Below are 15,280 nucleotides of genomic sequence, written 5' to 3'. Positions count from 1 at the left end.
GAGAATTATGTGTTTCTTTTTTCTCTCTTTTTTTTATTTTACAAAAAATTCAAGTGTTGTTTATGATCAATTATAAGACGTAGATCCTTTCTTTCTTGGATCTCTCAAAAACGAAACAAAGAACCTAGAAGATGTTGGGTGAAGGGGCTTTGTTCGACAAACCCAATAGTGAAAGGGCTCAAAGTTCTCTTTTGGATCAACCGAGTTCTTTTCATTATACTAGTCATAAGCATAGAGGAAATAAGAATATTACTTTAGGGATGTCTCCAATGAGCTTCCCGTAGAGGTGGTTGTTTGGAATCACACATATACTGAATATCCCTTTTTTTTTTTTCAATACTGAAACCACTTCTTCAATCCCAATCAGCTCCTAGTGCTCCATTATGCTTGATCCTCTATCCCATGCAATAATAAAGTGTAGGCTTCTTCCCATGAGGCTACTATACATCAGCCCTTTTTGGTTCTGTTCTCAAAACCAGGCTGAGCACATAAATATATAATTAAAGCTGTCAATAAGCCAAACTGTAAAGACAAGAGAAATTTTTATTTTTTATCTCATCGAGTAGTTATGTAGCTAATAGGATAATAGTTCACGGCTACTGAGGGCTTCTAGCGGTATTTTCGGCATCTTGAATATCTTCTCATCCAGTACATTGACAGTCTGAAAGTACTATGTTTTCATGTATTTGAGTGGTAAGCGGCATGGCAAAGCCCAACGTACCAATATGGTATGGATGGAGCCTGGGAAAATAGAAGATTAGGGGAATCCAACTGGGGTTCTAAATGATACATCGGTTTGCCAATGAAGCGGCATATACATACTTTTTGTATGAAATGACGACGTATCGTTGCTTGGCAAAGCATCCAAGTTAGTCTCTATGGAAGGCTGGTGTTTGAGTAAATGATCATAATCGGCAGTGAAGCAACAAGGGGAGGTTTCTAGTCCAACCAGACAGTGCAGAAGACTACGGAGTAGAGTATGCCTTTCTTAAGTTTGGCCTGTGGTTAGAGACTTCACGTCACTTAAACGTGTAATTGTGGTTATCAAGGTTAGAGGAACTCACAAGAAAATGCACACTAAAGGAATAAAGCTAGGAAGAGGACTCAAGTCAAATTAAACGACGGTATGGGTTAATCAATATCTTTATACTCCATCTAGCCAACTCGATCTATAAGTTCTTGAAGTAGAAGAAAGTTTGCTTACAAGCAAATGAAAAAAAAAAAAAAAAAGAACTCAAGACAACTGACGGGAGCTCTCGGGTTGCTGAGTTGAGATTTTAGTTTCTACGTGGAAGGGGAAACAAACGAGTTATGTGAATAAAATATGAGGGAATAATGAGCAAAGACTGCAGTACAATATACGTTTTAAAAAAATTAATGACCAAGTAGGGTATTGGAAGCCAAAAACGCAATAAGTTCACATTTCTTTAACGATGAACGTATCAATGACAAGATGACCTCGATATGGCCCGTCAAGTAGATTTTATTTGGTGGCTTGAGATGGTAGTGGCGAAGAGGAAGCAGGTTGGGAAGAGCCATTCAAAGGTTTGGTTGCGGATGAGGAGATAATGGGGCTGGGAGAATTGGCAGTCTCTGGAGATGTCGTGTTGCTGACACTCTCCTTCTTGGGCCATGTCAAGTAGCCAAGAACGCGAGATGTCCAACGGGGCTCTTCGATTGCTTCCTCCTCTTCATCAACATCCCAAACATCTCTTGGTAAAATGCGCTTTATGCTTCTCGGCGACTGTTTCTCTAGCTTTGCTTTCAGCTGTACAACCTCCCGCTCTAGCGCAACGAGACCGCGACGTGCTGCCCGTTCAGACTCTTCCAATTCAGCAAGACGTTCTGCCACATCCTCTCTTCTCGATGATTCTTTCCTTCGTGATCTGAACGATTCGAATACGATCAAACCACCAGCAACCAGAAACAGAAATGTCTCACTGATAAATGTTGCTCCAGAATCAATGGCTTTCGCTTCTGAAAGTGGTCGAATCCGGATCGGCGGAGGCGGCTTGGGAGGCTCTTGGGCTTTTTCCTTTTGCTTTGCAGCGAAGGAGTCTTCAAGTTTGGTTTGCGCTTCCGTTTTCACGGTAGTGATATTATGTTTTTGTTTTTTCGCTTGGGCCTCAGCAGCAGCCTCGCGTGCAGCCTGTTTTTCTATTGCCGCTGAGCTCTGGAGGAGCCCCAGTCGTAGGCGCATATCCACCCGGTGGAGGGACTGGGCAAAGGAAATGCATAGCCGTCGGAATCGCTCATGTTCACGCGCTTGTGCTTTGATTTGGTTCTTTGGATTGCAGCAGCCAGTTAGCTTTCAAGGTTGACGTTGACAGGGACAGTGTAGCTGTGTGTGTGCTGACTCCAGCTTACAGCAATTGGTTTGGACAGTGTTCGGATGATCAACGAGGATATTTTTAGAGTTACAGACATCCTTGGGCGAGAGGACGTTGTAGCTCTGCAGGTTTGGAGAAAGACAGTTCCAGGATGTGTGGAACCATGCCAGCGGAGGCCCAGGTATTTGGCTGGAAACTGGTGCCTCCACGCCGTCCAGCGTCCGATTGATGAGCGGGATGTCGGAGTGTTTTAGCCTCCAGGGCTCGAGTCAAAGTTCCCCAAAAGGTTCCACTAATGCAATCCAAGTCGTTGCTGATTGGCTCCTTGTCAAAAACGGCGGATTATGTAATGCTGTTCCTAAATGGACTTAGTCTTGTTTTAACCTTTTCCGTTTCCGGGGCAATGTTTTGAATATTCCACTTTGAGAAATGATACATCGTGACTCCATGTGGCAAGGCAAGGCAGTGAATTGCTCTCACAACACTCCACCCAAGCATAAAATAGCACGACGGGATATGATATCTCGTATAACACATCTTGGGTGCCCTCAATGCTATTGTTCTCTTCATGCTATTATTGTGGATATCGCATCGTTCCATATTTGATTACTAGTTCTGTCGAGTCTGCTCCTCAATCGAAACTCGAATCTCAGATCAGAGGGATAACCAAACCCTCCGTTATTCGACCACCGTCGAGCCCATCGCAAACTCCAAAACTCTTTAATCCTGTAATGTTTTATACGTCAATGTTATTTGGGCCACCTAGATATTCCTGATTGTTGCGATCGCATGAGCTCGAAACAGCAAGTGCCCTTGTACAGTCCATAAAACGATGGAGGCATTGTCACCTCGCTCCACCAATATTCTTCCCAAACCCAAGACCGATCCCATGACGAAGGCAGGCGCCGAAGATGCACAACCTCAAAAGGCGCGGTCCGCCAAAAACCACGCTCCACCACCACCCCCGACAGTTCGTGAGCCAGAAGAAGGGGGGGAGGAATACATCACTGGCAAATTTCTTGGAAAAGGGGGATTTGCCGTATGCTATGAGGGAAGGCTTGCGCGAAGCAATAAGGTATATGCGATGAAAGTGGTGAAGTCAGAAATGAACCAGAAGAAAATGGAGGAAAAGGTATGGACAAAAGATACTCTGGTAACCTGTCCTTCCACCTTACAATGTCTAACTTCGGCACGTCCAGTTCCGAACCGAGCTCCAAATACATTCGAAAATGTGTCATCCCAATATCGTGGGTTTCTATAGGGCATTTTCCTTCGAACAAAACACTTATGTCATTTTGGAACTGTGCCCTCACGGCTCCGTTATGGACATGGTGAGGAAAAGGAAATGCCTAAGCTTGCCTGAGGTCAGGAGATTTATGGTTCAGCTTTGTGGCGCTGTCAAATACATGCATAAAAGAAACGTGGCTCACCGGGACCTGAAAATGGGAAATCTATTTCTCGATAGAAATATGGATATCAAAGTTGGAGATTTTGGTCTCGCTGCTATTATCCTCTCGGAGAAGGACGAAAAGAGACGGAGAACGTTGTGTGGGACTCCAAATTATATCGCGCCTGAAGTTTTGGATAAAAGCAAAGGAGGCCATAATCAAAAAGTCGATATATGGTCCCTTGGTGTAATCTTGTAAGTAGAACTTGTTGCTGCTTCCAATTATATCAGTTTTGTGAATTAACAAATAACCAGTTTTGCCATGCTCACCGGATACCCCCCATTTCAATCGAAAACGCAGGACGAAATCTACAAGAAAGTCAAAAACCTTACATATGTGTGGCCCAAGGAGTCCGAGGGTGCTAATTATATTCCAGTGGAGGCAAAGCACTTGGTTAGCTCCTGTCTAAATTTGAATGAGGAAGAACGACCGGAACCCGACCAGATTGTTGATCATGCATTTTTTAATATGTATAATGGCTGTATACCACGTCAATTGGACCCGGCCACACGGGTTTCTCCGCCTACCTGGCTGACGACTCAAGACCCTCGAGGGGATCGTATGAGTTACGGATATAGCCTTGACCATGACTCGAAGTATCTAGGGAAAATTTCCTATACGAAAAACTCTGACGAGCGGTATCTTATTTGCAAAAACCAGTTTTACACAGAATGTGGGGTTGGTAGGACTTCAACCGGATCAATCAGGAGACCGGCAGGGAAACGATGTTCCAAATCTGCTTTCGCTGAATGTGCTGCTGAAGAAGAGAGAGGAATGCAGCCCATCGTACCAATACCACAGGATCGAGTTTACAGCTGCTACACTGGACCAAATGGGGATTGGAGTCATGCAACCGAAGAGGACGCTGCTCAACCTGACCCCGATAGCCCCATTGATGACGAGCCGCTTCCTAGATCACGTACCTCATCCCTTAAACAACAAGCTGCGGCGGCTGCCCGCACAACATCTGCTTTGGTTGCACAAATTCGCCGCAAAGAGACTCAAACCCAAAGCCATGCAGCACTCCTACGGCAGCAGGCTGTGTCACAACGACAGTCAAGGAACCCCTCATCCTCCCAGCACCGTCAAGCTGATCTCAGAGAAGCCGCAGAAAATGACACCTTGGGCGACAACATTCCTCCCCAGCGGCTGCTAAATGAGAGACCAATCCGGACGCGGAGGGTGGCATCTGGCTATTCTGCATCCGTCCGCGACACGAACGTATTGTCCACTTCCGCATTGACTAAATCCACTTCAGAACCAATAAATTTGACAATTGGGAAAACGAGGTCTCAATCGAGGCAGCAAATCGCAGCGTTAACACAGGGGAAAAACCAGTTAGCACCGGAAACCAAACTTGAAGTCAAAATGCTAGATATCAATAATAAAGATAATGGCATACATAGCTCGGTTCGCGGTATGCCTATGAGGACCGTGAGAATCGATCCTCGCGAGACAGAAAGACAGCGACCGCGGGAACATCCAGAAAGCACTCAAAAACAAGAATCCCGTGAGACGAAGTGGGACGAAAAATCCAGGAACACAAACAGCAATGGCAGTTATGGCAGCAAATCTACCAACTCTAACAAATCACGATCCACACTCGGACTAAGTCCTCTAATACATCCCGACGAACATCCAGAGCTCATGCCAGGGACGACCGCGCGTGAAGTTCTAGGCGATTTGAAAAGCTACCTTCGACACTTCGATCGATTGGAATCATGGGGAACATCGACTTCAAGGGCATGGAAACGCCAGCAATTTCCATCACTTTCTGACCCACATCCTTACGTCGTCAAGTGGGTGGATTATACGAATAGGTACGGTATCGGATACGTTTTGGATGATGGGAGTGTGGGGTGCGTTTTCAAGGGAGAGCACGGGCGCCCGGCAAGTTGCGTGGTGGTCCGGGATGGAGAACGGCATATCCGCCGGAAAGCATATTCGAAGGAAAACCCCCGCATTGCATATGCCGATGCTAATCAACTTGTTCCGAGAAATGGCCAACCTGTGGAGTTTTATGAGAACGTTGATGTGCAAGACAATTCTAACTCTGAGGGTGGAGTGAGAAGGGTTCTCGTTCGACCGGATGCATTTGAAGTGAGGAACCAAAATGGCCCCGGTGGGCCAGGCATAAAGGTTCGCATGAATTGTGGTGTAGACTCTGCAAGGTGCGATGCGGAGAAAGTCAAACGGGTCAAGCTGGCCGACCAATTCGGCAAATATATGATTGGAACTTTAGGAAGAGGTGTAGATGAGGACTGTCCCCCCGAGGATGAGAGGAGCCGCAACGGGTTTTCCAGCGAAATTAATCAATATGTCAAATTCTATCAGCGCTTAGGAAATGTTGGCATCTGGGGTTTTGGAGACGGAGCATTCCAGGTTCGTACTGCCAGGCCAGAATTGATATCATGGAATTATCTAACTTGTCTATTCAACTCTAGTTCAACTTTCCGGATCATACTAAACTTGTTATCTCGCTCTCTCCTCATGGATCGCAAGGCTCATCGGAGTTACGGCCTTGCCAAGCCGATTTTTATCATCTTTCACCCTCTGCATCACGCTACCTAGCAACCAGGGGTAGAATGCACCCAGCAGGCTTTGATACAAGGGCCGTCATATCTGAAAACCTGGACACCTATCTCGCCGCTCTCTCGGGCCACACGACCCACCCGTCCGGGATTAGTAGCAGCCGGTTTTGCGATATATTGGAGGCAAATGCCTTCCGCGAAAAGCTTGAGTTCATTCAACAGGTTCTGCGGAGCTGGTTTGAGCGCAGAAGATTGGGAAGCAGAGTATTGCTTCGCAAAGGGTTATCTGCTCCTATGGATAGCAACTCCAACAAAACCATTCCCGACGAATTGACGTCCACACGAGAATACCGCGGCGAGATATTTTGGCATGGTACTCAGGAGAAATCGTGGATGACACCGTCAGGGGGTAAATTTGTGTGGGTTACAGTTGGTGCCCATGGTGGCGACGGCGAGTATTTTGCCGTACAACTCAAGGGCAATCCTGAAGGCGGAGCAGTCGAGTGTGTTGGTGCCGAACAGATGAAAGAGCTACAAGACCAATTGATGGCAATGACTGTGCGATCTGCTCAGTAGGTGCTGCCGCTCATAATACCATTTAGTTTTCTTTTATCTAGTTTTGCTTGGAGTTTTGCTTTTTTTTTTTTTCGTTATTTTATTTTATTTTATACGTATTCTCCAACTTATCGCCCGAGTTTTACTTCTCTGCATTCTTTAATTCATCGATTGCCCTGACCATCATGGTACTGTACATTTAACGAAGTTACGCAGCCTGTCACTTTCTCTTGGTTTCTAGCGTGGTTCTAGACCTCTTCATTCGTTTTTTTCATTTTAATTGGCGTGACTGGGCGCTCAGCAATGCTTCTGTGAGTTACCTGCTACCTCTGGCCACGGATTTAGGGAGTCTTTCCTTTTTTTTTTTGTTCATTTACGTCAACCTTCAGCCTCCGATTCTGGTTTTCTTTAGCTAGCGACCTGGGCCTGTCATTGTGGTAATCATTCTGATATTGAAAGGTTTCAATGTTTGGTGATCCTTTTTCGCTAATGCCGCTGAGGCCAGTTGGATATAATTGAGATTGTTTTCTGTTGAGATGAGTAGCATATAGTATTCTCCACGGTAATTGAAATGATGCAATGGGATGTGCGGTACATACAAACCCGAGGGCTTGTCAATCCTCCCGACCTTTTCCTCTTACCGAGCCAACATGACAGGAGTGGCTGCTAGAGTAAAAACAATAATATTCAAGCTAAATACCTCCGTAGTAGACTCTATCATAAAAAAAAAAAAAATGCATCGCCATAATTTATATATATATACTCTGAACGCTAATAGCGCTCAGAGAGAATTTAATACCCCATTTTTCTCCTATATAGATTAACCAACGGCTCACCCTTCTCCAATCGGTCCAGATTCACCTTCAGCACATCCAAAGCCCTCTGCAAATACTCAATTCCCAATGAACTTATATGTGGTGAAATATGCAAATTCGGCGCGTCCCACAGTGGGTGATCAGCTGGCAGTGGCTCTGGTTCAGTTACATCGATGGCTGCCCCGCCTAGCTCGCCAGATTTCAGACTCTCCAACAATGCGTCCTGATCAATCACCATGCCTCTGGAGATGTTTGTCAGGAACGGCCGGCGGGTGGTGCGGGTGCAGGATTTTGAAAGTAGGGCTATTTCTTCGGCGCCAATGAGATATTCCGTTGAAGGCGTCAGGGGAACTGATACCAGGAGATAGTCCAGGTTTTGGGAGAGGAAAGCGTGGAGAGCGGCTTTGTCAGAGCCACTGTGCCAGGAAACCGGTAGGCTCCCATCGGGGTCACCGGTGTTCGGGACTATGTAGCCGTTATCTCGCCGGGATTCAGGAGTCGTGCGGGGAAAGAATGTAAATGCAAGCACTTGCATGCCCATAGCGACAGACACGCGGGCAACTTCAAGCAAGTTATGTCAATACTCGATGTTATTCACGAGGAGGATATTATAACGGCTTTTGAGCGTTGTTGCAATTGAAAAGGAAACTCAAGTGAGGTCAAGAAATCGGAATTGATAGGAATTGTATAGCTAATACCTTGTCGTCCGATACTTCCATATCCCAAAATACCAACTCTTTTGCCCACATTATCCTCCATTTTGTCCATAAGGCTCTGGTTATGTGTCCAAATATGCTTCCTTTGCCATTCGGAAGTTTGGTCATACATTTTGGAAGATACGAGCCAGTTCATAACGACCCACTCTGCGGTTGGTGGGCCGTGAATGCCGGATGTAGTTGTTAAATCAATCTCGGTGTCCGTCAACAGCGGATGGCTCAAGTAGCGGTCCATGCCTGCGGAAACGATATGGACGAATTTCACACTAAATGCAAATTATATTGTCTATCAACAAGGGTTTGTCATGCTCGGCCATTGGAATAGGGTATTGCGTACTTCGGAATATCCTCGAGAATCGGGGCGTAATGTAACATACATAAGATGGTTGCTGAATTAAGGAGGTCTGCGAAAACCAGAAGAATCAGCAAATCACTAAAGGATAATTAATTTGACCCGCCAATCTTGAGTAAGAAGAGACGAGAATGCCAAAGAAAAGAAATCGAAGGCGAAAATAAAAGTGAAAATCATCAATAGATAGGGCTATCAGACCAATGTGCGTAGGCCGTTCACGCTCAAGGTTTTGTATAAATAAAAATAATAAAAGCAAAAGAAAAGGAAAATCAGGTTGCATGGTCATATGCTCAAGCTTGGCTCCGTTCAAACAAATGCAGTGGGAGTGCAAATTTGTATGGGACGTATATTCTCAACTTAGAACCCACCTTTTGGCACAGCACCATGAACCTGCGTTTCACGCTGTTGTCTAAAGTATGAGACTCGAATATGCGGAAAGCTTTCGCGAATATCATTTATCAAGGCGACTGGCTCGTCGAATGGAAGAATCACCACGAGGTGTTCTTGAGGGAGCGGAGCGTCACCCATTTTGCCCAAGCTGAAAGAGTTCCTTTGGTTTGGAGCTTGTGCCTGAGCCTGTCAAGGATGGAGCCGCTTATTTCTCCTGAGAAGATACTTTTTCAGGCAGTCTATTTTATATGCCTACTAAGCGTATGTGTTGCGATGTGTTCAAGCATGCAAGTCAACAATTGGTTCCAGTTGCACACAGATAGAAGAAGAGTGACTTTTCCTGGTGGGAAAAAGTGGAATCTCCGGGGTCACTTATAAATGTTAGCCTTTTCTAACCGCTCTTATATGCAGAGACTTATTAATAGTGTCTAAAATCCACTGGGACCCCTGGCAGAGATACCATGCGGGGTTGCGTTAAGGAAGGCGGTGCGGAATATCAGAATTGTAATTCACAGCTATCGGCTCGAGTGACTTGTGAGCAAGTGTACGCTGTAGACTCAAGGTTTTACACCTAGGAGGAAGCCAAGCAGTTGCTTTTTATCATGTTAAATAATTGCTTGGAAATTCCTGCTTCTGTCAAAAGCCGGGTATTTTGATGCTGCTGACATTAACCTCGGACTGCGGGGCAAGGATGTGATGAATTTCAACACGAATACTGGGAAGACTTTATTGTCGGATGAAAAAGCGCTAAACGCCGCATCTTCGATTTTCATTACTGGTATGCATTCAATTGCAATGATCCCGTCGTTGGGGAGTATGCGATGCTATTTATATAAAGGCGTTAAGCTTTTGTTTCCCCAGTGGATTAGGGATGTGGAATTGGAAAATGGACGTACTTCATGTTATCGATCCCTGTTTTTACGTCCCAGCAGGGTGCCGCAAGAAGAGTGTGAACCAGAATTAGGGGTATGAGAGTGATTGCTGAGCGACAGTTGTATGATCTATATATGGGGTGTTGGAATGTCGGGACAAATGTGAGGGATCATGGTATACAAGCATGAGTCTTCAGTGGCATCGTTGCTAAGATTGAAGCTTAGTGTCATTTTGAGGATCTCATTTAGAGGATCTGATTAGATAGGCAATGGGTAGGATCAATAATTTAAAGCGAAACAAGAGAGTAGGCAGATTAGAGAAAAGAGGAGAAAAAAGAAAAGAAAACCTAGTAGAGGAAGAGAAGCAGGAATGACACTGAAGGACAAATATCCAGCACCCAAACGAGAAAGCTCTATGTATCGTTTCCAGTCCATGGCATATGGTTGAGATCATAACACATGATTGCAAGGTGAGAAAGGCATTTAGTAAATAATAGAAAGGAGTGAATGTCATGAACAAAATGATAATTACCAAAGGCTGGAAGAAAATAGAGGGATGTTATTATTAAATGAGATGGCTAGAAAATAAGAGGGGGGTGGGAAAATAGGGACTATAATAAGAGAAATACTGCTAGATGACCTGTTGATGCTATGTTGTATTTGCCATGTACGAGACTCTTTCTGCTCATGCCCTGTTAATGGATCAGATCGACAGATTTTAGGCAATGCAGTGAAGACAATGTATGTATGTATTTGTTCAACGTCCCTGGGGGGTGTAGGCAACGCCTGCGCCCCCGGAGCCTTCCGAAGGATATGGGGACGTGCTATGCTGAAGAGATCCCTATATACACAGTAGAAAAGAGAATAGGATTCAGATAGCAAATCTTGAAAAGACTCAGTCCCCCAGGACTGCGCATCCACTTCTGCCCAGACGTATGGCCATTCATGGTGAGCGGTGAAGACAAGAGGAATAAAAGGCCGGAAATGAAACTAGGAGATGCGCAATGCGATGTCAATGAATTTTTCCTTCGAGGGCCTTCCTTAGTCCATCACTTGACACTTGGTCACCATGGATCAATCGCTTCTTTTAGTAGTCATTCTCTTTCTCAATTCGCCACCTTCAACGAGCCTTCTCGACAGTTACCAGCTCCTTAAAACCCTCGGAGTATTTGAAGGCCTCCTGTTTTGTCATGCTCGGAAGGGGCTTGCGCCCACACCCACCGTATCCAAAGTAGGATAGCAGGCCGCTTTTCGTACCAACCACGCCTTCTTGAATTGATATCCAATCCCCTTGAGCTACAATCGCTTGTAGCTTTTGGGCTTCAGTGAATTCTCCAGTCTTGTAAAGCTCAATGATCTCATCACAAGCTTGAGCCTCCACCAATCAGAGTCTGCATGGTGAAATCTGCAGAGCCACCCATGCACATAAAACCCGAGCCGCTATCCGATACTGTCCTAGCTTTAGTTGCTGCTGCAATCCGATTCAACTTTTCCTGTATTGCCACAGGTAAGCTTGCAGCCGACTATATTTGGGTGCTTTGACAGTTCGATGATTGTATCGGAATCTATGTCTATATCCGAAGCACCGCCGGGGCAGTTGTAAATTAAGATATGAATCGGGGATGCCGTTGCCACATCTGTAAAGGAAGTCGATTGTGGACTGAGGTTTGTAGAGGCCCTTTTAATAAATATGTAGGTGGAAGGACCAATGCATAGTCCCTCTCCAGACGCTTTTAGCCTCTTGACATACGCTGATGGTCTCTCATGTAGATTGTGCTCCGCATGCCACTAATATAGGCATAAAGGAATATCGCGCCCTATCAGGAGCTTCTCGCGTTGTTTTCGTTGTCAAGTTTCGTCCGTTGTGTGACAGATGCACTGCTTCCCCGTTGGTTGCCAATCCAGAAACTCCAGCCATGGCCATAGAAACCGCATGGCTGGAAATGTACCTAGGTCCAGGTCTTCAGATATTTCTTCGAAGAAAGTTACTGTTGGAACATAGATCCCTGGTTTTAGTGGCCGTGATATATGATTATGGCTAACTTGGAGGGAAGTGTTGGAAAATGCCGTGGCTGTACCCCGATGAGTGAACGCCGTTTGGAGCAGCTCCCCGCCCTGTAAGATGTCCTGCCCGGTTGTAGTTGTGGGCGGGTGAAGAGGCGTCGTTATGAGGAGGCATCTGGCCGCGGTGGTTCGAAGCTCCCGTCAAAGTGATAGTACAAGGGAACAAAAAAATAATAAAATAGGAGAATAAGAGTAACGAAATAAGTAAGTCACCCAGAAAATAAAGTTCCTGGGAAACCTGCCCTGCTTAAGGGAACTTCAACAATGTTGCTCAATCTACCTCCATCCGCCCGTTGGCCTTTGTCCAATTAGCCCTGTTTCCTGAGTTATTGACAACGAGGGAGCCATGCAGCTGTCGCTCACGCAGCCGGAGGAGTCGTGCTGCAGGGAGTCCTGCATCTGGGCATTGGTCAATACCTTGAAGCAACTTGTGGAGAATTGCGTGGTAGAAGCTTTTGGATGTGGGGGTTAAGTTAGGTGACGATGTGGAAAAAGAATCCATGTGTTTTTCTTTGAGCGCTGCGTTCCCAGGGCTGGATCCAGTATTGTTAGCTGGAGTTGTTAAATCGTAATAATAAACCATGACTCTCTCCAACAGGGCTCTTCTCAATGGGGAGATGGAAAATAGTGTCCATGCATTGTAGAACTAATAGACGATTGCCCCGGGGGGAGGAGAGGGAGGGGGCGGGGGAATGGGGTTTATCTATGTATATGGCCAGCCATCATCCGCATTGAGAGTGTTGCGGTTTGATGGGAATATAAGGAGTGAGGCGAAGCGAAGTGCAGGATATCTAATATATATCTATAGATATAGATATATTGAGGAAGGGCTCAACATAAAAAGCAGTCGCAGGGAAAAGCCATACAAGCGAGGGTATCAGACAAGAACATAGAAAAACAGAAAAAAAGAGGAAGGCAAGGCTATAAAAGCGAATATACCACCCGCCCACAGATGACACCAAGCACGAGGGAAAACATCTCATTAAGAGGAATACAAAAAAAAAGGGGAAAGCTTTTTAAAAGAAGGGAAAAAGCGCCATAACTCCCATGGATTAACATCAAGTTCCAGTCAACCGTCCTTGTTCCTGACCTCAGAGCCGCCGATACCACTTCGCCTTCCTCCATGATTTTGTCCTCTTCCTATCCAAGCCCAAGCCCAAGCCTTCTTCAGCGGCCTTTTCTCCCGTCCTTCTCCCCTCCCCCTCCCCCTCCCCATCCGCTTCCTCAACAGGGATCCCCTCAACCATCTTCACCCTCCTCCCCTCCCAAAACGCAACCCCACCAGCAACCATCCCAGTCACGCTGCCGGCCGCAATAAGGAGCCCGACGGCCCAACCGGGCCGCGTGAACCTGTCAAGTCCCCACATAATCCCCGCAAGGCAGGCTTGTAGGGCTGTGTTGAGGACGTACATCCAGACGACAATGTCGAGGAGGAATGGCTTTGTGGGTCGAGCGCGGACGCCTGTTAGAGGTGCTGCCGCGATGGAGGAGAGGGGCAGGGGCAGGGAGGGGTTCTGGAGGAACTGGCCGAGTTGTTCTTCTGTGTAGGTGTCTGCTGTGTTGGTGTTGTTGTTGTTGTTGTTGTTGTTGTTGTTGTGATTGTCGTTGCTGTTGTTACCGTTGCCGCTGTCGCTGCCGCTGTTATTGTTCCTGTGTGAAGGGGACGTAACGGGTGGGGGCCCGATGTTAGCAGGCAGCTGATCGCTGCCGGGCAATCTAAACCAGCTCCTATGGACGCCAGCGAGCTTGCGCAGGGCATCGTGGCGGTTCATCGCACGCCACTGGAGGAGGTAATAAAAGTCCCTGAAGCGCCAAGGGATGAGGCCGAAGCCCGTGACGCAGAATAGGGCGTTGAGGATCTGCGAGTCGATTTCGATCCAGATTTTGCGCGCCGAGTTTGACGCGGAGCAACTCGGGTTGCACAGTGCGGGCGCTGCGTTGAGGAGCAGGAAGAAGATCATGGCGCCCCACGCTACGATGTTGAGGCCGTAGATTGTCACCAACAGGCCGAAAGGGGTGATTACGAAGCGGCCAAAGGCCTTCAGACCAATTATTGTGGCTTGGCTCCATGTGTGTTTTGGTGGGAAGTGGTAGCCGTTGGGATATGTGCCAGTTTCATCGGGGATGCGGGCAGGGGAGGCTGCTTGCGCGGATTTAGTATCTATGGCGCTTTTCACAGACAACGTGGGTGGTCGTTCTGTGGATTGACGTGATATGTAGTCGTCCCCTTGTTTCATGTATTTTCCTCCTGTAATTGTAATTGTATCATTGCCGCTATTCCATGGAGGAGCCGTATTACTCCGCCGTAAGTGAGCCGTTTGCTCCTGTTCCTGGAGAGCATTCGACTTCGTAATGGCAACGCGCGGCACAGAGGTATTTGCTCTGGACAGTTTGAAACGTTGGATCTGGCCTTCCTCCGTCCAGCCATCGGCGCTGAAACAGCCAGCACGGATCTCGTTGAGAGTTGGAGCGCGAGAAGCAATATCTCCAGTTGCCATCCACATGCCCGAGGGCGGGTTTGACTCGAGGAATATCAGGGACGCGCTGCGGAGGCGACTAGAAGCGGCCGGGGAAGTACCGGAGGGTTTAGAAGCTCTGTCTGACCGTGTTGAGGGGGGGGGATGCTTGTTGGTTGGCGGGGCTGGCGGGAGTTGGGCAGCGACGGGGGAAGGGGGAGAGGAGCCATTTCCCTCTTCTACAGAGGGGAGCGGCTCCATTGCGCGGTACTCATGAATCTACACAGAATAACTGAAGTAATTTAGAAGGCCGATTGAGCGTGGGAAGAAAGTTTAGGGTTGAATGGAGTGTGGAGGTTGAGGGACTCGGCCGTGGCGGCCTCGGAGGGAAGGGAACATTGGGACAGGCGGAAGATTCCATAGAGCTGGCAGCAGAGCACCAAGGGTTTGGAGCCGCCCGAGCAGAGCGCTGGCTAAGCGCCCGCCACTCAGACGGCCATCCCGCAGAAAGAGAGTTGTGTGTGTGTACGTGCTCTGGAGTTTGTTCAAAGGAATTGGCTTCAAGCTGGAGGAGTGAGAAATCCACGCGATGAAAGGGAAGTTGATTGGCTGCAGAGCAAAACGCAGGATTAGTCACCAGCCCGCTGTGTGCTAACTAGTTATAGTTAACTAACTACTAGTATACAGTCTATGTGCAGTCCGTATAGTTACAGGTTGGGGATATTGGGATATGGGAAAGCATTCTCGTGTC

At 47.0% G+C, this 15,280-nt stretch overlaps 7 protein-coding genes across 7 annotated transcripts; 2 read left to right on the top strand and 5 right to left on the bottom strand.

Annotated features, from left to right (window-relative positions):
• Nucleotides 1–1,365: 1,365 nt before the first annotated feature.
• On the bottom strand, nucleotides 1,366–2,768 carry HCBG_04022 (OPA3 domain-containing protein; the record flags this gene model as incomplete). The annotated part of the gene is made up of 2 exons (XM_045431071.1): nucleotides 1,366–2,284; nucleotides 2,715–2,768. 2 exons carry the CDS (start codon nucleotides 2,766–2,768, stop codon nucleotides 1,484–1,486), a joined length of 855 nt encoding a protein of 284 aa, XP_045287624.1.
• Nucleotides 2,769–2,953: 185 nt separating this feature from the next.
• Nucleotides 2,954–6,885, top strand: HCBG_04021 (serine/threonine-protein kinase plo1; the record flags this gene model as incomplete). Its single annotated transcript, XM_045431070.1, has 4 exons — nucleotides 2,954–3,462; nucleotides 3,530–3,972; nucleotides 4,033–6,160; nucleotides 6,223–6,885. The coding sequence occupies 4 exons, from the start codon at nucleotides 3,220–3,222 to the stop codon at nucleotides 6,883–6,885; spliced, it is 3,477 nt and encodes a 1,158-aa protein (XP_045287623.1).
• Nucleotides 6,886–7,532: 647 nt separating this feature from the next.
• Nucleotides 7,533–9,275, bottom strand: HCBG_04020 (oxidoreductase; the record flags this gene model as incomplete). Its single annotated transcript, XM_045431069.1, has 4 exons — nucleotides 7,533–8,240; nucleotides 8,378–8,661; nucleotides 8,733–8,799; nucleotides 9,116–9,275. The coding sequence occupies 4 exons, from the start codon at nucleotides 9,273–9,275 to the stop codon at nucleotides 7,657–7,659; spliced, it is 1,095 nt and encodes a 364-aa protein (XP_045287622.1).
• A 323-nt stretch (nucleotides 9,276–9,598) lies between these two features.
• HCBG_04019 (uncharacterized protein) lies at nucleotides 9,599–10,842 on the top strand (the record flags this gene model as incomplete). Its single annotated transcript, XM_045431068.1, has 3 exons — nucleotides 9,599–9,671; nucleotides 9,781–10,103; nucleotides 10,789–10,842. 3 exons carry the CDS (start codon nucleotides 9,599–9,601, stop codon nucleotides 10,840–10,842), a joined length of 450 nt encoding a protein of 149 aa, XP_045287621.1.
• Nucleotides 10,843–11,129: 287 nt separating this feature from the next.
• Nucleotides 11,130–11,927, bottom strand: HCBG_04018 (dihydrodipicolinate synthase; the record flags this gene model as incomplete). The annotated part of the gene is made up of 3 exons (XM_045431067.1): nucleotides 11,130–11,384; nucleotides 11,498–11,797; nucleotides 11,889–11,927. The coding sequence occupies 3 exons, from the start codon at nucleotides 11,925–11,927 to the stop codon at nucleotides 11,130–11,132; spliced, it is 594 nt and encodes a 197-aa protein (XP_045287620.1).
• A 417-nt stretch (nucleotides 11,928–12,344) lies between these two features.
• Nucleotides 12,345–12,656, bottom strand: HCBG_04017 (uncharacterized protein; the record flags this gene model as incomplete). Its single annotated transcript, XM_045431066.1, has 1 exon — nucleotides 12,345–12,656. One exon carries the CDS (start codon nucleotides 12,654–12,656, stop codon nucleotides 12,345–12,347), a length of 312 nt encoding a protein of 103 aa, XP_045287619.1.
• Nucleotides 12,657–13,164: 508 nt separating this feature from the next.
• HCBG_04016 (uncharacterized protein) lies at nucleotides 13,165–14,790 on the bottom strand (the record flags this gene model as incomplete). Its single annotated transcript, XM_045431065.1, has 1 exon — nucleotides 13,165–14,790. One exon carries the CDS (start codon nucleotides 14,788–14,790, stop codon nucleotides 13,165–13,167), a length of 1,626 nt encoding a protein of 541 aa, XP_045287618.1.
• Between the last annotated feature and the right edge of the window lie 490 nt (nucleotides 14,791–15,280).

The sequence above is a fragment of the Histoplasma capsulatum genome, assembly GCF_000150115.1.
Source record: "Histoplasma capsulatum G186AR genomic scaffold supercont2.5, whole genome shotgun sequence".
NCBI lineage: Eukaryota > Fungi > Ascomycota > Eurotiomycetes > Onygenales > Ajellomycetaceae > Histoplasma > Histoplasma capsulatum.
The sequence above is the reverse complement of the archived record's forward strand: the minus strand, read 5'-3'. Positions and strand labels throughout refer to the sequence as shown.